Source organism: Ctenocephalides felis, unplaced genomic scaffold (genome assembly GCF_003426905.1).
Source record: "Ctenocephalides felis isolate EL2017-DRISC unplaced genomic scaffold, ASM342690v1 CF-g0.4_SCAFFOLD_01170, whole genome shotgun sequence".
Classification (NCBI taxonomy): domain Eukaryota; kingdom Metazoa; phylum Arthropoda; class Insecta; order Siphonaptera; family Pulicidae; genus Ctenocephalides; species Ctenocephalides felis.
This window is the reverse complement of record NW_020537324.1, coordinates 53,976,228-54,002,664: the sequence shown is the minus strand read 5'-3', so window position 1 is coordinate 54,002,664 and position 26,437 is coordinate 53,976,228. Positions and strand designations below refer to the sequence as shown.

General features: G+C 29.7%; 1 protein-coding gene across 1 annotated transcript; it reads left to right on the top strand.

Annotated features, from left to right (window-relative positions):
• Positions 1 to 4,157: 4,157 nt before the first annotated feature.
• On the top strand, positions 4,158 to 26,133 carry LOC113367389 (cationic amino acid transporter 2-like; the record flags this gene model as incomplete). The annotated part of the gene is made up of 13 exons (XM_026609001.1): positions 4,158 to 4,341; positions 7,343 to 7,471; positions 8,974 to 9,129; positions 9,688 to 9,792; positions 10,991 to 11,283; positions 13,472 to 13,569; positions 13,820 to 13,959; positions 14,869 to 14,971; positions 15,510 to 15,650; positions 16,263 to 16,450; positions 18,988 to 19,154; positions 22,344 to 22,452; positions 26,020 to 26,133. Coding segments are annotated over 13 exons (1,923 nt in total), but the record flags the coding sequence as incomplete, so codon positions are not given.
• Between the last annotated feature and the right edge of the window lie 304 nt (positions 26,134 to 26,437).

Here is a 26,437-nt window from a genome sequence, read left to right as displayed (position 1 = left end):
TTCATCTATCACCATTTGTCATGATTTATAATTTTTTTATAGGCAGGATTATGATTGGTAGCATAATTATTAGAGTTTTGTTCTTAAATATCTCAATGGCTTTGCATTCAACTGATTCCATGACTTTACTGGAAAACGTATTTTGTTTGATTATTTTATGTATTGATAAATAACGCAGTTTGAGATAAGATTTAAAATACATTGTTTTCCAGTTTGACTAGTAGTATGACATGTATGTCAACGTAATCTTACTGCAAATTCAAAAGTGTGTAACAAATTCTTTACTAAATGCACTCAAAAAATGGCTAAGTGCTATGATTTTTTGTCAAAATTGTCTAGTGTCGGTAAAGATCGGCCGAGTCGTTTCTTCGTAATTAAATGTTAAAATATTCTTTTTTGACAATTAAAAATATTAAAAATATAGATTAGTATTGATGAAGCATTAAGTCTTAAAAATAATTTAACTTCCTTTTACCAATAACCTAATCAGATTCGTTCGTTATGTAAATTTCCTAACGCACTTTTATAATTCATTGTTGTGTAACAAACCCGCAGATAATGATTGATATTTAACTAGTTTTTTCTACTGAAAGACAATACAATTGATAAAACAAGTCGGTTGATTAGTTTATATCCGTCGTTTGTCATTATTGGAATACCCATTTCATAAAAATAACGTCTGCTATATTTGCCCTCTGACTTGTTCCAGTTGTCATTACAAATCAAATGTTATCTTATAATAATGGAGCAAAATTAGTTCAGTGCAAGGAATCATTTTACCGCCTGATGGAGGACATGCAAGTTGTATATATTGGTTACAAAAAGTCTCTAATAAGTATCTAATTTTAAGGTATTAAGGAATATTTCGGACGTAAGAGCGCTTCCATAAAGTCTTCAACTATTTTTTATTTGTTGTCATCTAAAAGAAAAGCGTTTGCTAAGTAAAATCATGCTCAGTAGCATGACGAACGAAATTGGACATTTAAAGATGGTGCCGATCATATAATTTTAGGTGGAGTTTTCTAATCATGCTGAAAACTTACTTTGTTTCAATATCAAACTAGTGGGGCGCATGGCATCGTGCCTTAAGGCAAATTGCTAGAACTTCCAGTACCAAATTTTTTTTTTTTAAAGATTAACATTTTTGGAAAAAATTTACTCTGAAAAATTAGATTTTTGAGAAACTATAAACTTCTGTCAAAACTTTTCTATTTTTTGAAGAAAAGTGTATTTTGAAATATTTTGGAAATTCTGAACTTCTTTTTAAAGCAATCGTACTGCTTAACTGCATAGAGACGAAATATCGAAGCGCGTAAGCGCCGCGCCGCCGTCTAACGGATAAGCATTGGTACCGAATCCATAGCAATGTAAACAAAATTTATACTTATTGTTAAAATCTCTATAAAATATCTGATAATTTGATGTGCATATGTCTAATGATCATTTATGACCGCAAGATGGCATTTTTTTTTACTTTTTTTTACTAGATCTCCGAAACCGCTAGATCTGCCTTCATGAAAATTTGATCAGTTCTTTATCTTGTTAATACAAGTAAAATGTTTTTTGAATTATTCAAATCGGACGCTCCGTTCTCTTAAAAACTGAGTTACCGTTTTTGGCACTTTTTCCCCATATCTTCGGAACGGCTAGACCTGCCTACGCCAAAAACTAATCAGCACGTCTCCTTATCAATACGAATAGAATGTTTTTTGAATTATTCAAATCGCTTCATCCGTGTTCCCGAAAATTTGTATCCGAACACACATACACACACACACACACATACATTCATTTTTTCTAAGGTATGCCAAAATATTCAGAAACCTCTGAAATATAAAGATATATAAAAAAATTCATTTTCGATTTTTTTGCGATTACTATAACTTACCCTACGGGAAGTTAAAAACAACAATCAGACTTATTGACAGAACTCTATAACTTGTAGGGATAAATTACACCTAAAAAAAATTGAAGAGAGAAACGAAAAAAAACAAGTAAAAAAAACTCACAAAAAAAATTATTGATAGAACAAATGGTAGTATGTATTTGCCCCAATATGCAAATTACTATGGAATAGATTTTTTTCATATAAGATACAATTACATTGAGGATAGTTTGTTGTGAAATCTTCTTATAGACTGATGAGCATACATTAGGGTGACGGTAAATTTTGACATACACTACAAAAGGGATGTTGAGGTCATCAAGTATAATTTTTGTTGCTAACAATCCTTAGGGCATCAGTAATCATCCGTAGAGTTTTGGTTTGCAAGCGTTGAATCAATGGACTTAAAATAGTTAAATACCACGTTTGATTTACTACAACATCCCCACATTTCATAAATCTTTAGAGATTTAATTAGAAGTTTATTATCAATTTTAATTTGCAACAAATAAAAGCCAATTTAAAAGTTTTGAAATAGTAAGTTTAAGTTCGATTAAACTTACACACAAACCGAGAATTATTAGAAGCCTACAAAATAGTTTATTAATAACGCTGAGTATACTGTTATCACGGTTTATCTGTTTGTTTTAATTAAATATTAAATTCTACATATACAACAAAATGAGATCACACTCAACGCGAATCTAAATGCTCGCAGAGTTGTTTGCATTTGGAATCTTCCAACATACAAATCTTTTGCAATATTTTAAGTTTAAATAGTTTTAATCAAAGGTGATTGAATCAAGTTATTTGAAAATTTGACTTCAGTACTATTAGTGCAGTAAACGGAGCGTTTTAGGTCTTAATTTTTTTACTGTGCTCCGAATTGAATGAAATTTTGGAATTAGGTTCATCTTACCCTCAAGTTCAAAAGTGAAAACAATTCGGGTTGCGCCATTACCCCCGGTGGAATGACACCCCTTCTCAATTGTGTAATTACATTTTTTCAAAATAACGTCGGAAATCGATGGAAGAACTAATTATAAGAAAAAAATGTCTTTTATAGTTTTTCAAAAAAACTAATACTTTTCAAGTTACTGGCCACTAAAGATTCATATATTTTTAGCGTTTTTCTTCGTTTCTTTGCAAATATCTCCTAAAATGTACATTTTAACGATGAATCATGTAATGAACAAAGTAATGTCAATAAAAATCTTAATAAAACGGTATTACATAAAGTGTTCTAGGAAAAATATTAAGCAAGGTTTGAAAGAACAAAGTCGTTTTTTATTTCTTTCAAGATTTAATTTGTTGTATTTAAAGCCATCTAGTGTCGAGGTTTTACATTTTATGCATTTCGGCGAAATTGGGTTTTTTAGTGCTCAACGTAAGCTTTAAAATGAGTGCTGTTCCAAGTTTTTTGCGCGTAAAATGAGTGAGCTATCATGCATAAGAAGCATATACGAAGTTTTTTTCGCCATTTCCACCAGAATTAAAGTAATTCACATTCCATCTAGAATTCACTTCATTATAGACATCTTGATGAATTCTAGCAAATTCACTACTTTAGTACAAACTATTTTCAGAAAACTCACGATTTTATAAAACAATTTTTTCAATACAACAATTAAATCTTGAAAGAAATAAAAAACGTCTTCGCTCTTTCAAATCTTGCTTAATATTTTACCTAGAACACTTTATGTAATACCGATTTATTAAGATTTTTATTGACATTATTTTGTTTATTACATGATTTTCGTTGAAATGTATATTTTAGGAGATATTTGCAAAAACACGAAGAAAAACGCCAAAAATATATGAATCTTTAGTGGCCAGTAACTTGAAAAGTATTAGTTTTTTTTTTAAATTATAAAAGACATTTTTTTCTTATCAGTTCTTCTATCGATTTCCGACGTTATTTTGAAAAAATGTAATTACACAATTGAGAAGGGGTGTCATCCCCCCGAGGGGTGATGGCGCAACCCGAATTGTTTTCACTTTTGAACTTGAGGGTAAGATGAATCAAATTCCAAAATGTCATTCAATTCGGAGCACAGTAAAAAAAAATCAGAGGTTATACCCTTTTTTCCTCTCTGTTTACTGCACTATATAATGAATAATTAATTAAAGTTTTCGTTTATAAAATAGTGCTTAATGCTATAATATTACATTGCAGTTTAATTTTTATAATATGACTCTGACCATCGGCAAGCTTTGCGCCGCCTTGTGTCGTCGCAAGTCTTTGTCAAAGGCCAGCGGTGAAGATCCGGTGAGCGCTCCCGAAGGAACAACTCGTCTCGGGCGGGTGCTGAACTTTGCCGATCTTACTGCGCTGGGGGTAGGTTCAACCTTAGGCGTGGGCGTATATGTGCTGGCTGGACATGTTGCGCGTGATGTTGCTGGACCTTCAGTTGTAATATCCTTTGCTATAGCGGCGATAGGCAGTTTTCTTGCAGGTATGTATGATAGAAAAGTCAAGTGTAGTAATCGACTTTCCTAATATTTAGTTTTATTTCATCATGATACGTTAAAAAAATAACTGCTCTATTAAGATTAGTTTCAATTAACACTCCAATTCGTATTTTTCTTTAAAAAAAATCTATTGGAAAATAATTAGGCTGAGTTGAACAACCTAAAGGTGCGATTGTGCCACTTTCTTGATCAGCTATTATTTTGTTAATTTACCAGTTAGCTAGGAGAAAAGTAAATCTAACAAAAATATAGAAATAATACTGTCCTTAAATATATTTTTAATATTAAACCATACAAGAAAAGGGCAAATGCCACAATTGTTCATACCTGAGGGGCGGTTGTAAAGAGTGAAATTTGAATTGAGAATTTTGTTTAAGATTTTTCTATTCAATTTATTTACTTTATATACGAGTAGGATAGGGCGGGGCTAGTTGAGCAAATTTTCACTTAAACGGATGTAGCTCATCAATGAAAAGTCTAAATAAATTGCTATAAGGCTTAATGGATTTGTTGTTTATCGCTTAACAAAAGTGTTGATACTATTTTTTGGTAATAAGTAAAATTTAAAAGCTACAGCTGTTTAAATGCAAAAAGTCAAGTATGCTCAATATACCCCATATATGGGGCAAGTTGAGCACTAAGAAAGTATAATGAAATCACAGGTTCAATGTCGATTAGGTATGTAATAAAATTAGTTTTTAATAACCAGTTCTATATTTATAGTCTTTATTGACAGAGAAAACAAAACTTATAGTAATTTGCTTTAAATAATTAACGAAAAGTAGAATCAACAAAACAATATCGTATCTTAGGAATTATTTTACCATTATATTCAGTATTTTTGTTTAAAATCATTATTTCTTTATATTATTACTCATAGACTTAGCTTAAATCTTAAAAATAATAATTAATTTCTGGAAGTTAATGGTAATTGTCTTAGTGACAGAACAAGTTTAGCAACTATGCTCAACTAACCCCAACTCGGAATTTCAAAATAAAAGTGAGTTTATAAAAAAAACGTGAGAATTATACCCAGAATCTCTGTGCATATTGAAAGTACCATAATTATATGGAAGAATAACATTTACCTGATTAAAAATAAATAACATTTGACTAAACCAGACGAAAGCTCGTGATGAATGACTTTTTTACTTTTTGGTCTCAAAATAAACAAAACGCCCGTGAGCCTCACTCATTTGTCCAGCGGCCACTAGCGATCGCGGGATGTTTATTTCTTCCAAATCTCTATCTTTCCGCCATATAATGTCTAAACGGACGGTGAATAGTTTGAGATATTTCGATTGCTCAACTTGCCCCTATGCTCAACTAGCCCCGCTCTACCCTACTTTGTATACGAGCATTTCTTACTATGACTATATGGTATCTACCAGGGGCGTAGCGTGCTTTGGTGGGGCCCCGTATCAAAATGTGTTCGAAGGCCCCTCAAGAAGAATTTTTTTTTCACAAAATATAGAAATACATAATATTAAAAGAATATTTGTTTATCATTCTAATTATTTGGTCTATCTAATTTTCTCTAATTTTCTGAATTTTTCACAAATGATTCCAGATATATTTCCACTCTCCTTACCTTTTTTTTGAAAAACTGACTTATTTAGTGATCTTTAAATTTTATGAAGTTTCTGTCTCTAGGAACATACAGGTTGACATTTATGTCCTAAAGTATTTACGTAATTTTTAATTAGTTTTAATTAAAAATTTTTTTAGCAGTTGCGTTTTTAACTGTAAATTGTAAAGGGCAAGGAAAAAATGCATACTGTTATTTCGTTGGGAAAACTGGATGCAAGCCTATTGCATCCATCATTGTACCTTAATGAAATACATTTCTTAGATTTGTGTATTCAAACCTATTTCTAGAACTATCAATTGGTCATGGTCATATGAGATATTTTACAATATTTCTTTACAGTGATTCGACAGTTTTCCGGAAATGTTTATCAATTCTCGATTTCAAAAAGACAAATGTTACTTCTTACGTCGCAAAGGTTTTGAAATCTTTGTTTGGTTTGTGAAATTATATATCTAAACAGCAATAGTATACATTAAAATAAGATTTCGGGTCTAAAATTCTCTCTCTTCATCAATAACGCTTCATTATCTTTTGTATTTGGTTCTTTGAAATAGTTATTGCAATCCATCTTTTTTTGCGAATTATTTGTACTTCTTCAACAAACTATTTCAATAAATTTTCATATGTTAATTCGCACAATCTATTCAAAAGATTACTTAATAAAATACTAGTTTTTTGTAAGTCATTGCTGGCGTGTTGTAAAGTTTCAGAACAGAAACTTATATTTTTAAGCAGTGAAGAAAGAAATCTGAAAATGATTTAATTGATCATATTTATCAAAATCTAACTATTAAACTGACGCGTCATGCAGACAATTCAAGTAGTAACGACAACAAACAAAAAACGATATAAATATGAATATAAAACTTCCAAATTCCTATTTAAGATGAAGAACGTATAATTTGAATTAGTTTTATAGATTTGTTAACTTATCGAATGTGGAAAAGCTTTACTAATTGAATTGATTGCTAGAGCTTGCAGAAATATTGCAGCAGGAATAGATTTTCGCGTTAGCTTACAAGTTGAAGTTCAATACCTTTCGATAAAAAAAGGAAATGCAAACTACGTTAAAATTATTAAATTGTTTGAAAAAATGTAGTTTTGCTTTCTGCTTGCGCTCGTTGGGAGCCCCCTTGGCTCGGGGGGCCCGTATTTTTGATACGGCTGATACGGCGGTAGTTACGTCCCTGGTATCTACACAGGTAGTTTTACACTACTTGTATAGAAGTATTTTTCATTAAATTTATCTGCTTATGCAGGTCTCATATATGATCATTCATAATTTTATCTTATTGGATTTAATATAAGTATATAGGGCACAATATATTCTTTTTTCAGTCAACAATATTATGAAATTAGTTAAAAGGAGAAGTTTTTGTCTTATTATTGTTTAGGTTTATGCTACGCTGAATTCGGAGGGCGCGAACCATGTGCTGGATCAGCTTACACTTATTCATACATTTGTTCTGGAGAATTAGTCGCATTTATCATTGGATGGAATCTGATACTGGAATATGTTATAGGTAAGGTATTTTTTTTAATAATTTTTAATATATTTTGTATATGATTGATTTTACATTATTTTTTATGTTATTTTAAATCTACAGTTTTTCTCGGCCTTGAAGTATAATGTGAATTTCTTTCGTGATTATTTTATTCAAACTTAAATTGCTGTAATCTTCTACCACTCTATATAAAAATTGCTACTTAACATAGCCTTGCCATAACATTGGCCTATTTTACGGCAGAATCGGCTCGATAATGACAAATATTGGGTAAAGTAAAAAGTTCGTTTTGTTTTCCGCAATAGACGGTTTAGTTACATTCAGGAAGTGCAGATCGCAGGGTCACCAGTAAACCCTCGTTAGAAAGGTGACACTTCGTGCATTATTTTGGTATAACCAAATAAATCGATCAAGTAGTTGAAAAGTTATTTGTGTTTGAAAATGGAGAAAACTAATGAAAAAAATCGCTATATTTTGCAAAATTATTATGATAGAGGGAAGAACGCGGTGCAGGTTTGTGAAACAAATTATGCTGTATAATGTGAAGGTACTTCATCTAAATCTGCTACTTGGAGATGACTCGCTTGTTTTCGTTCTGGTAATTTTAATGTGAAGGATGTACCGCGTTCCACTCGTCGAATCAATGAAAAAGTTGTTGAAATTGTTTAAAAAAGTAGATCAAGATACCAAGATAATTAAATCAGCTCAGTCGACATAAGGAGGGAACTAGCCATTGATCAGAAAACTGTTTTTAACCAATTACATAATTCTAAGTACAAAAGGAAGCTCGATGTGTGCGATCTTCATGAGTTGGGTGCGAAGAACTTGATAGACCGAATCAACATCTGCGCTGCTGAAATGCAATGAAATCGAACCATTTCTGAAACATTTCAAAACTGGTAAGACGAAGTAAATTATATATGATAATCGGAGGCGAAATAAATCTAATGATGATGAGGGTCGACAAACGTTTAAGTCAGGAATGACACTAAAAAAGGTGATGCTGTGTTTGTGGTGCGACTGGAAGGTAATCGTCAATCGTGTTCTACTTCCAGTGACCTGACCAGACCATTAATTATCAATTCTACTGTAAATAAATAGAGAGATTACACCAGATAATTGAAAGCAAGCGGCATCAATTGAAGATATTGTCTGATGATATGCCAAAAGTTGCGAAAGCTAAGCTGAGAAATTTTTATGCATCTACCATATACTCCATATATAGCGCTCTCTGACATTTGTTCCGATCTCTGTAAAACTATCTTAATAGTATTAAACTGATTTCAAAAGGAGCTTTCCAAAAACACTTGAATCAGTTTTTCAACCAGAAACCATAGAAGTTTTTCACCGATGGCATCATGGCTCCATTCGAAAATTCAGTTTGAATAAATGTATTTTCACACAATAAAAAAACTGGTCGAGTTTTGCTAAATAAACGAAACGAACTTTTCACTTGACGTGTATTTTTTTGTATTTTGGCCTATTCTAATAAAGTTTTTCATTTACATTTTTAAAATTAGGTAGTGCCAGTGTAGCGCGAGGTGTTAGTGTTTATCTTGATTCGATACTGGATGGTGTCATAGGAAAGGCTTTTGCTTCATTCGCACCTCTATCACTTTCCTTTCTTGCTGGTCATGTGGATTTTTTGGCTTTTATATTAGCCGTCTTATTTGCAGGTATGTTTTTATGGGTTAAAGATATTTTATTCCGAAAGCAATTTTTCCAAAAACTGGTTATTAATATAGTTCTACTAACTTGCAAATTTTAAAAAATATTTATGCATTTGTGACCAAGGTGTAAGTATTTAAAATTCCCTGATCGACAAACTAATAATTTGTTATATTTTTTTATGCTTGCCGATCGATATTTTTTGCTTAATTTCTGTTATCTGTAATGTTAACAAATATTTCTACCACGTAAATAATTTAACACTAATTGTAGGAATACTTTTTTCATTATATTTAATTTCATGATAAATGAATTAAAAAATAATTAATGAATATGAATAATGTTAGAAATACGTGTTAATAATTGCTTGTAATTATAACATTGTTAAAGAAAGTTTCAACTGTTAAAGGTTAAATTATGCTTTTTGTAGACGTATTATCAAATTATGTATTATGAAATTTTATTTAAATATAGATGCATAAATAAGTATTATATTTTCTAACGATTGTAATTTTACATTTTATTATAGCATTAGTAATATTTTTATTGTAATTTGGTTTTCACAGTGGCTTTAGCTTTAGGAGTGAAAAAATCTACAATGGTCAATAACTTATTTTCATTGTTGAACTTGATCGTCGTGGTGTTTGTTATAATTGCTGGAAGCATAAAGAGTAAGTTTAATTGTATAATTTTATTATAATATTTTTAAATCATTTCATGTGCATTTATCACAATTCTACCAATATTGAGTCTATACCGTGTATATATGTATATATACAAAACGAGTGAAACTGTGTTAAATAACATGATTTTATTGCCACAGTCACCTCAATTCAAATGAAAACTATGATCAAAACATACCAGTAACTTAGCAAAGCTTAAAAAAGCTTGTTCTGATCGTAAAAACATAAATGCATTAGTTTGAAGTTGAAACCAATATTGACTGTAAGGTCACCAGTCATAAATTCACCAAACTATTCTTGATATCTTTCAGGCATTTAGCAACAGATCTTCAAACGAATGTTTGTGTCTTATTGTTTATTCATTACAGATACAGATAATTATTTCACATTTTCTAAAAATTTGAGAATGCGTGAATTCAAATAAGTACCCTTCACTTAACTTTTTGTGAGCCCGCCATTTATTTTCTGAGCCCATAATATAAATTTAAATCTGGAGTTTGAGATCACCGAGCAATTAGCAGTAGATGCCTCCGGAGTATTTGCTTCGTAGCTTCCATCCAGTGACTGACGCTAAAATACTGACTGTATAATGTCAGGCAACACTAAAAGACACTACTATTTTACTAAACACATACATCAACAGACTGACTTACCGACAGTATACAATTACATAAAAAAAGTTTACTGAGAATTTCTATAAACTCTATCATCATGCTCTATCAAGTTTTATCAAAATACCAGAAGAGTAAAACTGAGGTTCTTCTTGTTAGATGTAGGAATCACACTAACGTCAACATTTGGCACTTGACCAATTCACTAAATAAATAGTTTAGTACGTCAAACAGACCATGCCAAACAATATTCTGATCAACCCATAGGAAAAATTGGAATACACATATTATTAAAAATATGTCTTTGTGATTTTTTTGAGAAAATGTCATCCTTTTCTTTTTTGAGTCACAATATACTGTTATTATATATTATGTACAAAAGTACTGATGATATAAAGAAAACTGTTTGGTATGATTTCTTTTACATACCTATCACACAACTGTTTAGTCAAAAAAGTAATATATATTGCTTATTTTTTTATGGAAACGGTTTCAACTATTCATAACAGAATCAATAAATAATAAGACTGATGTTCTTAATAAAATGTTTTAAATTTTACGATACTGACTTTTAGTCGATATCAAAAATTGGAAAATCAAGCCTGAGACGTTGCCTGCAGTCGTGCAAGCTACCCAGAACATTGGATCTGGCGGATTCTTCCCATTCGGTGTGATGGGAACAATAAAGGGCGCTGCAACTTGTTTTTATGGTTACATCGGCTTTGACTGCATTTCAGCAAGTGGCGAAGAAGTTCAAGAGCCAAGAAAAACCATACCACGTGCAATAATTGCAACACTGGTAATTGTTTTCATCTCGTACTTCGGCGTTTCTGCAGTGATAACACTTATGTTGCCTTACTACGATCAGGTTAGTGGTTTATAATTTTATAGTAATTATCGTCCATTTTGTGTTTTTAAATGTTTTAAAATGTTTAAATGTTGTAAATATTCATTCCAACGATTTTTAACTTTCCGAAGGAGAAGTTTGTTTTCATCAAGAAATACGATTCGCTAATTTTATATTTCCTCGATGTTTCAAGCCATTCTGAATCGAATGAGAGCAAATTTGGAAAAAGTATGTGTGTGCCTGTGCACCAACAGATTTTTTACCGTAAATCGCCGTTTCCTTAAAAACGGCTGGATCGATTTCAAAAATTTGAAAGGCATTTGATGTATGTCGACGAGAACTATCGTTTGTCAGTTTTGTGTGACGATCGGCCGAGACGTTTTTTTATAAATAGCAGTCAAAAACCGTTTGAAAGATATTGGTTGGGAATCGCGCTGATTAGTTTTTGGTAAAGATCGGCCGGACCGTTTTCTTGTAATAAAGTGTTAAAAAAATTTTTCGACGATTTTTATTAATATTTTTTTGACGGTAGATACCATAGTCTTCTAGATCATACTAAAATATTACGGCCCTACGACAATTGGTTTAACTTTAAAAATTCGTCAAAGTTTGCAAAAATTGGTATCGCTTTTTTTGGCATTTGTCAAAATTAGACCTTTCATCGACGTTTTCTCAAAAACGCCTGAACCGATTTCAGAAAATTAAAAACCATTTGATGGAGTATCGTTTGTCAGAAAAAAAGCTAGTGGGGTATGGCATCGTACCTTAAGGCGAATTGCTGGAACTTCCCGTAACGTAACGAAACATTCGAGGAATACTGAATGTTTTTAAATAGGATATTATTAATTTGTAACATTGTCTAATATTTATAAAAATTATATAAACTGAATTGCAAAGTAGAAATTATTTATTTAAGGTATATTAGAATAGTCAAAATTCAAAATAAAATCTGAATTATTTTCGATATACAAAAAAAAGTTTTTTTGAAAAAAAAAGTTGAAACAAATTTTTTTTTCCAAAATCAATTATTTTTTTAAGACAAGCAGAAAGTTCTTTGAATCATTTAAATCGGACACTTAGTTCTCTCAAAATCTGCCATTTTTTACACATTTAGCTCCGTATCTTCGAAATGGTTGGGCCTGCCTTTGCCAAAAACTAATAAACACTTTTCCCAATCATTACTAATTGAATGTTTTTTAAATCACACATCCATTTTTTCTGAGGTATGCCAAAATGTTCAGAAACCTTCAAAACGTCGAGAAATGTAAAAATTTTCAATTTCGATTTTCGGCCCATTACAATAACTTACCCTACAAGAGGTTAATTAAGCTGATTTTTATGGAACTTTTTTTGGCGATATATACTATGGTCTTATAGAACTTACTGAATCATTACGGCCTTACGACAAGTAGTTGTTTTATTTTAAAAATTCATCAAAGTTTGAGGAAAAGAGAAGTTTTTTTGACGTTTGTTAAAATTAAAATTAGACGATTCACTTGGTGTAATGGTAGAGTAACTGGTCTTATAAAACATACTAAACTAAACTAAATTTTTGAAAATTTGATTTAAGAAAATACTTCGAGTTAACATGTTCGTTCGTTTTCAGTTATGTGTAATAAATCCACTCGGAATACTTTTAATCACTCATAAATTAATTTATTTTTTATTGATTAAGTCGATTATTTACACATATCGGGAAGTTTATGTAACTTGCCTCAAGGCAAAATACCAATACCAACTAGTTTCAATATGTTTGGACATCTATGCAGCGTATTCATTGCTAGCGTTAATGAAATTACTCAAGCTGTCTACTGTGTGAACGAATATTATAGAATTTATTAATCAGCAATTACTTCATTTCTCTATTGATGGATGCTAATTCCAATGATAAACCGATCATGTCGTGTTTGAAGTATGACTTTAATTGCATTATTGTATTCAAATATTATAAATATTTGTAATGTTATTATAAATTTATAATTTATTATTATATAAATATGTATAATGGTTGACACTAATAAATATGTGCCTCACGAGTGTTACCATATTACTGATGAACATTATTCATAATTATTATATATAATTATTTTTAACTTATATGCTATCTCGTACAATAGCAAAAAAGTTTTACTTCAATCGCGTGTGAACCTTACGCGCACTCTTTTTTTTCAAGTCTTTTTGTAATTAACATTTTTATATTTTTCCAAAGAATCGTGATGCGCCATTGCCTTATGCGTTTGCTGCTGTTGGATGGAATTTTGCAAAGTGGATAGTTGCTATAGGAGGTCTTTTCGGTTTAATCACTAGGTAAAATAAACACATTTGTTTTCAATGATATATATATATATATATATATATTATATGATTAAGAATATATATATATATATATATATATATATATATATATATATATATATATATATATATCGTAGAAGATGATGAGAACTTTCTTATATTAAAACCTTCACTAACCTATTCGAAAATGATCTCATAGAATTTTCTTTTAACAAAGATAGATTTCATATATTCAAATGATTCGAAAACTTTGACTTTTCAGTTTGTTTGGATGTATGTTTCCACTGCCTCGTATTTTGTATGCCATGGCCTCTGATGGATTGATTTTTAGATTTATGGGCCGCGTTAGTGATACATATAATACACCCGTCAGTGGAACAATTCTAGCTGGATTACTTACCGGTAAGGTCATCAAAGAAACATCACATTTTAATCATCCTCAGAAAATTCTAAAATTGTTTTTACTTTAAGATTTATAACTGAAATTAAAGGTAATTTTTTAAGGGCGGAGCCTGCTTTAGAGGCCTAAAAAGTTCGATTATATTTTTGCAAAAATGTCTTCCAAAACTAGTGAAGAATATTAGAGCCTAAAATTTCAGAAACAAATTCAAATTATTTTCGGAATTACAAAAGAAATAATGAGCTTCGCCAAGGGAACGAAAACTTCGACGCGCGATTTCTCGGTTTTTAATTTTTTCGATTCTTACTAATTGGCCGGAATTATATGAAACGAACTAAACGCCCCATCAAAACGAGGCAAAATTCAATGTATTCAGGATTAAATTCTATTCTAGTTGAACTTAAAAAAACTTTTAAAAAATATAAATAATCCACTTTTTAAACAATCTAAAGTGAAATCAAAGTATCAAAAAATATTACTTTTTTTTCAAGTTGCAAAAAATTGGTGAATTTCTCATTTTTTTCTGGATTTTTCAGATTCAATTAGAATCTATTATTGAATATATATATTTGCTTTGATTTTTTTGTTTCGGATTGAAATTATGACCAGCATCTTTCCCTCCAAAAGACACCTGCACACTCGTTATGCATATTTTAATGAAACATTTTTGGAAGAATGTTGATATATGTAGCAATAAAACCTGAAAGTTTTGTATGAATTAAATATTATTTCTCTCTCTAAAAATTATTTAAAAAAAACGATTTTTTGAAGCCTCTAAAGCAGGGTCCCCTCTTAATGAAGGACAGAGTGCTTTGATTTGCAGATTTAAAATGATTTATTTAAAATGAATTCATATTTATTATAAGTTCTTTCTGGTTTGATGTTTTATAATTATAATATACTCATTTCAGGTTTGATGGCTGCGTTGTTTGATCTAAATCAGCTGGTAAATATGATGTCAATAGGAACGTTAACTGCCTATACGATGGTCGCCGCATGTGTACTTTTGTTAAGGTTAGTTATTATTTGAGGTTATTTACATTATATATTATTTAGGAATAAATTATTTTTATATAAACAAATAATATTTTTTTAAGTTTTTTTTATTGTTAGTTGGTATAAATTAGTCTAATATCTGTGCACTCTTCTAATTGTTTGAAAAGTATCATTATATCATTTACATCCATCATCACATAATGCTGTTTTTGATCATTGCACAACTATTATTTATCGCTATATTATATTTTTTCATTCACAAATCTAAGCAATTTTATTTTATTTTATTTTAGTCATTATACTTACAGTAATGTTTTATTATGTTTTGCATAATCAATCATCACAATGGAGTATAAATTTCATGAGATTCACAAAATATGAATGTGTTATTAATTATAATATAATAAGATATGCGTCAAAAATGTAATGAATAAATCGAGTTCATAAAATTATTGGAGATGAATATTATATAAAAATGTGGTTTTGGTTTCTAGGGTCTATCATTCAGTGTCATGTTTCAATGTATGTGCTCGTCCAAAGCTTTTTCATTTTATAGATATGAATACCCAGTTAAGGTATACCATGCATCAGATTCAGCAGCTGAAAGTGAAAGTGAAATGCTGTTATCCAATCATAAAGCGAATAAGCATGAAGAAGTCGAAGACTCTGAAGTTGAATCAGATGAACCCGGTAAAGAGTGAGCATTGGAGTTCTAACCATGCCTATTTTTAGGTTAATTTAGATAAAGCATGTGAGAATGCATGGAATGACTTTTTATAGTTTGGCCTGCTATATAACATAATTGTCAATATAGCATGTTGATAGTACCTGCTTCTTGGTAATACCTTTTTGATAAATATTCTCAAAAGGCAACTGTTTTAATTTAGTATACTTCATGTAAATTTATTTTAGCTAACTGGTTTATAAATCCCATTTTAAACTTCTAATAGTAGTGCTTTTGATTCTTCTCGTCTTGTAGCATGTAACAGTCTATGTCAAATTAAACATTAGATTTTTAAAAACATCTTCTATTTTGTTTTCACATTAATTTTTGTAGTAACTTCAAAAAAATTTAAATTAATCATCAAGCTAGGTCGATGAAGTTTACAAAAAAAATATTGTTTATACACAAAAGATCTCTTTTTATAATATTTCATAACTATTTGTGACTCAATTTGAAAGTTTGATCTAAATAGCTAAATTTCAATTATTACTAATTAAGTCCATTACTCACACATATCAGGAAATTCATGCAACTTGCCTTATGGCAAAATGCCATTTACAACTAGTGGTTTGCTTTTATTTACAGGTATGACGCTTCCGATTCCGATAACTACACTAGTACACCACCTCAAGAAAGAAGTGCTCTAGTTTCGAAAAATAAAATTGTTAAACACAATTTGCGGAATGTATTGTCGCAAGTGATAAATAGAGAAGGTTCGACTACCCCGACGTCTTTGTCACAATATGTGTTCAATTGGCTCATTTGCATATACGGTAAGTAGGTTAAAATTTTTTTGTGAATTATCTTTCATTACGATTACAGTAGCCACTCGTTTTCAAGACAAACTTTTGCAAATACATTCAATTAACACTTTCTACTCGCGAATTCCGAGATTTATATGAATTTTGCCACCGGCGGTATCCGAGTCAAAGGGGTTAAAATACATTTTGGCTTTATATTAAAACTAGATGATCCGATAGACATTGTTCTGTCCTACGTCTACAATTCAAAAGTTCCAATTTTTTTTTACTATTCTATCCTATACTTTTTACTATTCTATTTGATGTCCTGCCTTTATGATTCATTTCTAGTCTTAGCATAAGCAGTATAAGAAATTCAGAAAAAAATAATATAGAATCTGCGGTAAAAGAACAATATACACACTTGATTTTACCACACAACATAATTGATCAATAATTTAGTCTATATTTTTCATAATCTCGTACGATATATTGGTTGCTGTTGTGCAATTATAATTTCTAAAGTACATTTTCTTACTAATAATGTAATCATTTTAAATTTTTCTTACTAATGATTTAATAAACATTATTGTTTATGTTTAAATCTTAGATGAATTAATTTGTAAAATCTATAGATTTATAGTTTCTATCAGCACTCTTTAATTTAAGATCAACTTGCTAAATATTCCATATCCAAAGCCAAACAAATGAATTTTTGGCACATGAACGAAAATTCTAAATCACTTTTTTTTGATAAGTAGAAATATTTTTTATATTGCTAAATAATTTAATGAAGTAAACAAAAATGCGACATGCATAAGTGTAAAAAATGTATATGCAATTTTGTACTTATTGCGTTATTTATTAAACTGAATTACATAGTTTCATCTGCCAAACAAATACTGTTGACTGTATCTTATATTATTTTAATTTAATTTCAGTTCAATTCAATTCAACTCAGCTGCTTTTGGGCAATAATAATATAGAAATTACATTTTCTTGTATATTGTATTCTAATATTATCTAGGCTCATAATTTCGGCTAAATTCAAAGTTTAAGTGAATTGAGATTTCTAGCAGATGACAGTTCAAATGTTTTCAATATTCATCAATGATAAGTCTTTTTTTTGTAATTTTTGCCATTTATTTCTACAATTACTATAATTTTATTCTTTATTGAATCTTAAAAATTTCTTTGGCAAATTTCTTTCTTTGACAAACTCTAAGAAGAATTATCAAGATCCGAATAACCGTTTAGGAGAAGTATCAAATTATACACTCGTAAAGAATTTTATATATAAGATCAGTTTTACGCATTGTTGTCTGTAAATAGGTTTGCGACGATTTTTTCTGACATCTATTGAAAATTAGTGGTTAATGGCGTTATATCTCAAGACAAGTTGCTCGAACTTTCTGTACCGTAATTTAAAATTTCGAAAAGATTAGAAAGGAAAAATTAGATTTGTTGAATTGAGCGGCGAGCTGAATTTTGAGCGGCATTTTGTAATTTTTGATTTTTGAACATTTTGATTTTTTTTCTAAATTTTGATACCCAAATACAAGTCGGTTTAAATGTTGAGATTGTCGAAGACATTTGTTTGAACTATATATGCTAGCTTTATAGATTTCTTGATGTGGAATGGTAACAAAATTGGTACTTAAATAAAATCTCTATAAGATATCTGATAATTTTATATGCTCTCAAAAAGGTCGGCAGAAAATTATATCCGCATATAGATAACTACACACATACACATGCATATATTATTACCAGAATGAATATTAGATTACTGTTATGGATTTTAGCAAAAACATTATTTTTACAAAAAATATCGTCTAATTTATTAATTATAAATAAATACGATATAAATTAGTCAATAAACGATTATGTTCAGAAAACTTATTCATAAAAATATATAAGATTAAAATTGTAAATATTTATATCAAAGAAGTAATATTTCGGACAGATGATATATTTCAAATTATTATCCCCGATTTATATATTTTATATCATGTGTTTATGTGTTCTTGGTATAATTAACTTACTGAGAAATAACCATAATTAAATGGACCTTAATACAAACTTTGGCCATTTCATCAGATTAGAAATGTGTGTTTTGCACATTTATATATTTATGTTTCAAATTATTATTTGAAGTATTTTAACCTTTATTTTTCTGTTTATTTTATAATTTTTTTATTTACTTTTTATACCAGAATCTAATTTATATTAATTTAAAAAATACATTGTAACATATAAATGGACTCAATGAATGATATGATATGGATATAGAATCAAGATCAACATGAGTAGCATGTAGAATGCATTTGTATATAAAATCTTTTCCTTGCCAAACATTAAGTATGTATTTTCTCATGTATAAATGTTTTTAAAATTTATGTTTTGTTGAATTATGACTTGTTGAATCTGGACTATATTAAAGTTATTGTATTGTATGAAGGAAGGCAACCAATGGTAATGTGGATGGCAAAGTTATGATTATTATTATTTAATCGTTGTATTGTCTACGCTTTTAATTTGTATAAACATTTTCTGCATTCTATTTTAAGGAATTCTTTGTCTGGCTCTCGGTTTAAGTCTAGTTTATGGCGAGAAGGCACTAAGCAAATTGGAGCCATGGATAATCGTCTTATGTACCTTCTTGTCATTGCTTCTGGTGTTAAACGTCTACGCCATGGCTCGGCAACCCAGTAGCGGCAAACCAGACACATTCAGTGTAAGCTAATTTTTAAATTTAAACTACAAAAGTAGTAAAGCCAACCCTCCGATTATGCAAACTCTTCAATATGAACTTTTCAATTTCATTTAAACAATTTAGAGTTTATCATATCTTTTGCATTTATTGGTCATCAATAACGCGGTACAAATGATGTGATTTGTACTGATTATGAATTTTTTATAGCGCGGTTTTCATACAACGCACTACGAATTAGTCTGGATCGTGCGCGTTAAATCGGAGTTTTTATATGGTTTCCATATTAAACTCACTGCGTTATCGGAGGGTTGAGTATACATAAGCAGGACACATTGTTTGTTCCAGAAAATTGATCCGCTAACTAATAAAAAATGTAATTAGTGCTGCATATGTTGTGCTTTAAGGTAAATTGATGGAACGCCCTGTACCAAAAACTAAATTATTAAAAAAAACTTTGGTAAACTTTGAAAAAATTAGATTTTTGAGAAAATTAAAAATTTTTGAAAATAACTTTTGAAAAAAAAAATTTTCTATTTTGATTTTTTTTGTATTTTGATTTTTCATGAAAACTTTGAACATTTTTTTAAGCGATCGCGCTGCATAGCTGATTTGGTGTCAAAGCGCATAAGCGTCGCGTAGTCGTCTAACGTGTAAACCCATATAAATGTACACAAAATTTGTAATTATTATTACAATCTTTATAAAATATCTTATAGTACGATGTACATATGTGTAATGTTTATTTTTGACATTATTTTTATTGGATCTCCGGAGACGCTGGACCTGCCTTGACAAAAATTTGACCAGTTTTTCATTTCGTCAATACAAGTAAAATATTGATTGAAGTATTAAATCAGATGCTCCGTTATCTCCAAAACTGATATACCATTTTTGGCACTTTTTGCCCCGTATCTCTGAAAGGCTAGGCCTGCTTCTGCCAAAAACTAATCAACACGTCTCCTTATCAGTAGGAATCTATTGTTTTTTAAATCATGCAAATTGGTTGATCCGTGTTCGTAAAATCGTCGACGAAAATATGAATCCGCACACACATACACAAACGCACACACACAAAAGGTTGAATTTTTTATTATTTTGATTTTTTTTTTTGAAAAATCAATTGAAGAGAATCAATATAATAATTTTTATGAAAGCGTTTTATATCAAAATTTTATTATCAATACACAAGAATAATTAAAGTAGTTTCACTGTTAATTCAAATGTAAATTTTTAAACACCTAGGTACTGCGGAACTCTAGATTGTATAAAATTATTAACTTCCCTAGGGTAAGTTATTGTAATGGGCCAAAAATCGAAATTGAAAATTTTTACATTTATCGATGTTTTGAAGGTTTCTGAACATTTTGGCATACCTCAGAAAAAATGGATGTGTGTGTGTGTATGTATGGATACAAATTTCGAGTCATGTTTTCGGGCGCACGGATCAACCGATTTGAATGGTTCAAAAAGTATTCGATTCCTATTGATAGGGAGATGTGCTGATTAGTTTTTGGTAAAGGCAGGTCTAGCAGTTACGGAGATTAAGAGCAAAGAGTGCAGAAAATAGAAATCGAGTTTTTGAGAGAACGGAGCATCCGATTTGAATGATCTAACAAACATTCAATTGGTAATGATTGGGAGAAGTGTTTTTGGCAAAGGCAGGCTCAGTCATTTCGAAGATACGGAGCTAAATGTGTAAAAAATGGCAGTTTTTGAGAGAACTAAGCATCCGATTTAAATGATTCAAAGAACCCTTTGTCTTAACAAAATAATTAATTTTGGAAAAAAAAATTGTTTCAACTTTTTTTTTTCAAAAAAAAAAATTTTTTTGTTTATCAAAAATAATTCAGATTTTATTTTTAATTCTGACTATAGTTCTAATATACTTTAAACAACTAATTTTAACTTTGCAACACGATGCCATACACTCCACTAGTTAATGATTATATTATTATTAATGATATTAATTAAAACTAAAAAAGCAAAATTTCTAATCTTTAAATTCATGTTTTCTGACTATTTTTCGCTATAAGCGAGGAAAATATTTGAATACTACTGCAGCAGAACTCAGAAACAAGCAAAATTATAACCTTATTAAGTCCCCAAACAAAATTTTCAATTATTTCCCAAAAATAGATATAAAATGAAATATACTATTTATTGAAAATTTTGTATTTTCTTCCTTATTAACTTCCCGTAGGGTAAGTTATAGTAATCGCAAAAAAATCGAAAATGAAAATTTTTATATATCTTTACGTTTCAAAGGTTTCTGAACATTTTGGCATACCTTAGAAAAAATGGATGTATGTGTGTGTGTGTGTGTGTGTGTGTGTGTGTGTGTGTGTGTGTGTGTGTGTGTGTATGTGTGTGTGTATGTATGTATGTGTGTGTATGTATGTGCGGATACAAATTTTCGTCGACGATTTCGGGAACACGGATCAACCGATTTGAACAATTCAAAAAACATTCGATTCGTATTGATAAGGAGACGTGCTGATTAGTTTTTGGCGAAGGCAGGTCTAGCCGTTCCGAAGATACGGGGCAAAAAGTGCCGAAAACGGTAACTCAGTTTTTAAGAGAACGGAGCGTCCGATTTGAATAATTCAAAAAACGTTTCACTTGTATTGACAAGATGAAGAATCTATAAAATTTTCATGAAGGTAGGTCTAGCGGTTTCGGAGATATGGAGGAAAAAGTAAAAAAATGAGCCATTTGGCGGTCAAAAATGATCATTAGACATATGCACATCAAATTATCAGATACTTTATAGAGATTTTAACAATAAGTATACATTTTGTTAACATTCCTATGGGTTCCGTACCAATGCTTATGCGTTAGACAGCGACGCGGCACTTACGCGCTTTATATTTTGTCCCTATGCAGTTAAAACAGTACGATTGCTTTGAAAAAAGTTCAGATCTTCCACAATATGTCAAAATAAAAAAAAAAATTTTTTTTCAAAAAAAAAACAAAAAAAAAATTAAAAAAAAAATTTTTTTTCAAAAAAAAGTAATTTTTTGGCCAATTTATAGTTTCTCAAAAATCTTATTTTTTCAAAGTATTTTTTTTTTTCAAAAATGTTAATCGTTTTTAAAAAAAATAATAATTTTTGGTACGGGAAGTTCCAGCAATTTGCCTTAAGGCACGATGCCTTAATTGCCTTAAGACAGAATTCCACTTACAGCTAGTTGAAATTATATTTATTACTAGGTACCACTCGTTCCATACGTTCCTGCAATTAGTATTTTTGTGAACATTTTACTAATACTAATGCTGGACCCTGCCACGTGGATTCGATTTGGGATATGGATGACAATAGGTAAATATTTTGTGAATTTATAAAGACTATAATTGCACCAATTTTGAAGATCAAAAATATCATTCTTTTAATTTTATATCGTGTATCTAATCTAATGAAATAAGTAAAATATTACCTAAATATTCTAAAATGGGTTGTAATAACTATGTTTGCCTAATGCTTGGGTATATTTTCTTGAGATATGTAGTCTCATAGAAAGAATCATACAAATTCATATATACAATTTATTTATTAAAATTTTAATATTTTATATGGGTTCATAATCTGAAGAATGCTAGGCAATACAATTAATGATATCATTTTTTAAATCGTTTGGAATTGTTCATATCATTATCATAATTCAAGTCCAAGTCATCTTAAATAAGTTTTCATGTTATTATCGGAATATTTTATGTTATTATAGGATTCTTAGTTTTTGTTCTGACGAGACATTGTGTACGCAAAAATGATGACACCACTTGGAGAAGCGTAACGCCTCGTTCAAAGATACCTATAAGAAATAATCCTATCCCCAGCGTAGAGCTGCCCATAATATAAATTATGCTTATGAAAATTGTGTTGAAATTGAAACAATGGAGGAAGTAAAGCAATCACCCATTTCAATGCATGAATCTTTGGTCGTTTTACCAGACTTAGTCATGCCCACGAAAGCTTTAGCAACAACATTAACAAACAATAGTTGTGATAAAGAAGAAAAATATTCACCAGACCTTCAACAAAATGTTGATTCACTAAATGAAAAACATGTACTAAAAAATGAAAGATCTGACCAAGTTTTTGAACCTTCGGAAACTGTTATGGCCTATTTTGATGACATATTACAAAATGAAGATACCGAATCTTCCACGTTTAAATCGTCTCCTGAACTTCGAAAAAGCTCTTCAAAAAGCAATAACTCATCCATTAAATCAATTAGAAGTAGTTCAATATCTTCCACTGAATCTAGCTTACTACGTGACGGAGCGCTGAAAGATTTTCCCGATACCTGTGAAACTAAAAATGAAATCGATATCAAAAATGAAGAATTCAAAGACAACGATGATAAAGCTCACTGTAATGACAATATTCAAATAGTTAATCCTGCAGGACTGGTGAATTCTCAAAGTGATGATTGTTATAAACCCGAAATTGATAAAACTAATACAGGATCTAGTTCTGTAAAGCTCAGAGATAAAAATTCTGACTCAGCGTCAATTAGAAGTTCCTTATTCGCCCAAAAATTAGAGAAAATTCTTGGAGATGGAATTGGAAGTCAAAGTATTGAAGGAATTCCGTCTATTCAGTCAGTTCCAATTGAGCAAAATAGTCAATTGAGCAAAATAGCTCAAGATTCAATTGATGCGACTGATCTGTCTACAAGTACTAACACTCCTTTTAATATACCCAGTCCTCCAAAAATGCCTACTCCAGAAATATTAAGAAAAATAAACTCTACACCGGCTAACTTAAATAAGCTAAGAATTTCAGTGATCCCATTATTTGAAGAATTAGAGAACAGAAAAAGTAATCTGAGGCATAGACCAGAGAATGTACTCCATAAAAATATAAATGAGACACAATTATTGAACAACCAAGAAACTTTAGAACTGCAAGGAAAGCGGCAACCCGAAACAAATGCAATTGCAAACAAAATTATGCATTAGTAACAGTTACACCTTATTCATCGCCGGAAATATTAAATGATTCAATGCCTCCTAATTTATTGGAAGAAAAAAGCGATAAACTAGAGAATAATATCAATGATGGTGCCAATGTCATGTCGCGAGCAGAACTTAGAGACAAACTAAACTCTATTCTCGCTTTTAGACTGTCACAAGTAGAACCAAAACAAAGTGAACAAATCTCAATACTGCCTGAACATAATAATGAAGAGCATGACGCATAATTTACTAAATTATAAAAATGTTTTTCTTGATCGCAGCATTTATTTCAAACTATTTCTAGGAAATGGTAAAATGAAATACTATCACTTATTATTGCTGTTAGTAAATTTTTTAAACGTATATTGCACAACTTAAAATAACATAATATCTAGGGAGCTGATTTGATATTTTTTTGTTATTGTAAACTTATTCATATTATAATTTTTATCATGCTTAAAATACTTTTAACAAAAATTTTTATTGCTTGAAATTGCTAGATGGGAACAAAATGACATGGTGATTTATTTTTCAATGATATTTATTTAATGATATCATAACCAGTCTCAATGGTTTTCACTCATCTTTGGTTAACTGACTACCTGTAATTTAGTTTTTTAATTATGTAGGGACTATAAATAACATATTTATTAAGTAAAAATACAACCAATTACAAAAACCATTTCTTCTATATAGTACTGACAAATAGTATATATAGTGAGGACATACTGAGATGCTAATTTTTAACTTCCCGATGGTTAAGTTATAGTAATCGCAAATAAATTGAAAATGAAATTTTTTGCATATGTTCACGTTTTAGAGGTTTCTAAACATTTTGTCATACCTCAGAAAAAATTGATGTGTGTGTGTTTTGTGTGTCTGCATTTTTTCGTTCACGTTTTCGGGCGCACAGATCAACCGATTTGAATGGTTCGAAAACTATTCGATTTCTATTGATAGGAAGATGTGCTGATTAGTTTTTGGGAAAGGCAGGTCCAGCCGTTACGGAGATACGGAGCAAAGAATGCAGAAAATAAAAATAGAGTTTTTAAGAGGACGGAGTATCCGATTTGAATGATCAAAAAAATATTCAATTTGTAATGATTGGGAGAAGATGTGAAGGCGAAGATACAGAGCTAAATGTACAAAAAATTGCAGTTTTCGAGAGAACTAAGCATCTGATTTGAATGATTCAAAAAACTATTTTTTGGTTTCTTAAAAACTAGTTATTTTCATATTTGAAATAATAACAAGTGGTGCGTGGCATCGTGCCTTTAGGCAAATTGCTGGTACTTTCCGTACCAAAAACTAAGTTTTAAAAATTTTAAATTTTCAAATTCAATTTTTTTGCTATTACTATAATTTACCAGGAAAGTTAAAATAAAACATTGTTCTATTGCACATCGCAAAAAATAAGTTTTTATTTTCTGTTCACAATGATTTATAATGACTACATGAATCGATTTTTTTTAAATAACTTCTTATGCACACTTTAGTTTAATAATCTATTGACAGACAATTAGATGATAGACTAACTTTTAATTATCAATTTTCTTTTAAAACATTGTTTTAGTAAAATTAAATGATTATTGAGTACTATTTTATTCAACTATAAAATTTAAATTTTATTTGCATTTCATATTTTATTAATTGTTTATCGTTATTGTAACCATAAGTGTAGATCTATTATTGTATGATATTAACATTAAAATTAACCTATAATTAAATGTATGGGTATTGCATGTATGCATAAAATTATAATATATATATAATATATATATATATAATATATAAATATAATATATATATATATATATATATATATATATATCAGTACATGTATAAATTATTTATATACACAAAATATATCTATGTATATATATATATATAATGTTGCATAGATATAATTATTTTACCAATTTATCAGGTATATTACTGTATTTACTTTATGGACTTCCTAATACGATGAAAGAGATGGCCAGGGATAAAAAAATTACGAATCATAATTTTCCCTATTATACCAAAGATAAAAAATGAATACAAGACCAATGAAAAGCAGTTATATATGTATATACTATATTATGTTATATTGTATTTTGTTGAATGAATATAAATTATTTATTATTTTTACATAGATATTATTTATTGTTGTACTTATTAATACTGCGATTATATTCTTACTGCTAGTAATAATCAATTAATTATACTAATTAACAATACGCGAAATGTTACATTTCCAGAAGTATCGCCTGACTTTAATATTTATAAAAATGTTATTGAAAAAGTATGACTTACACATAAAACCTAACTTTATGTATGTGTTATCAAAGAGACGTCTGGAGGTT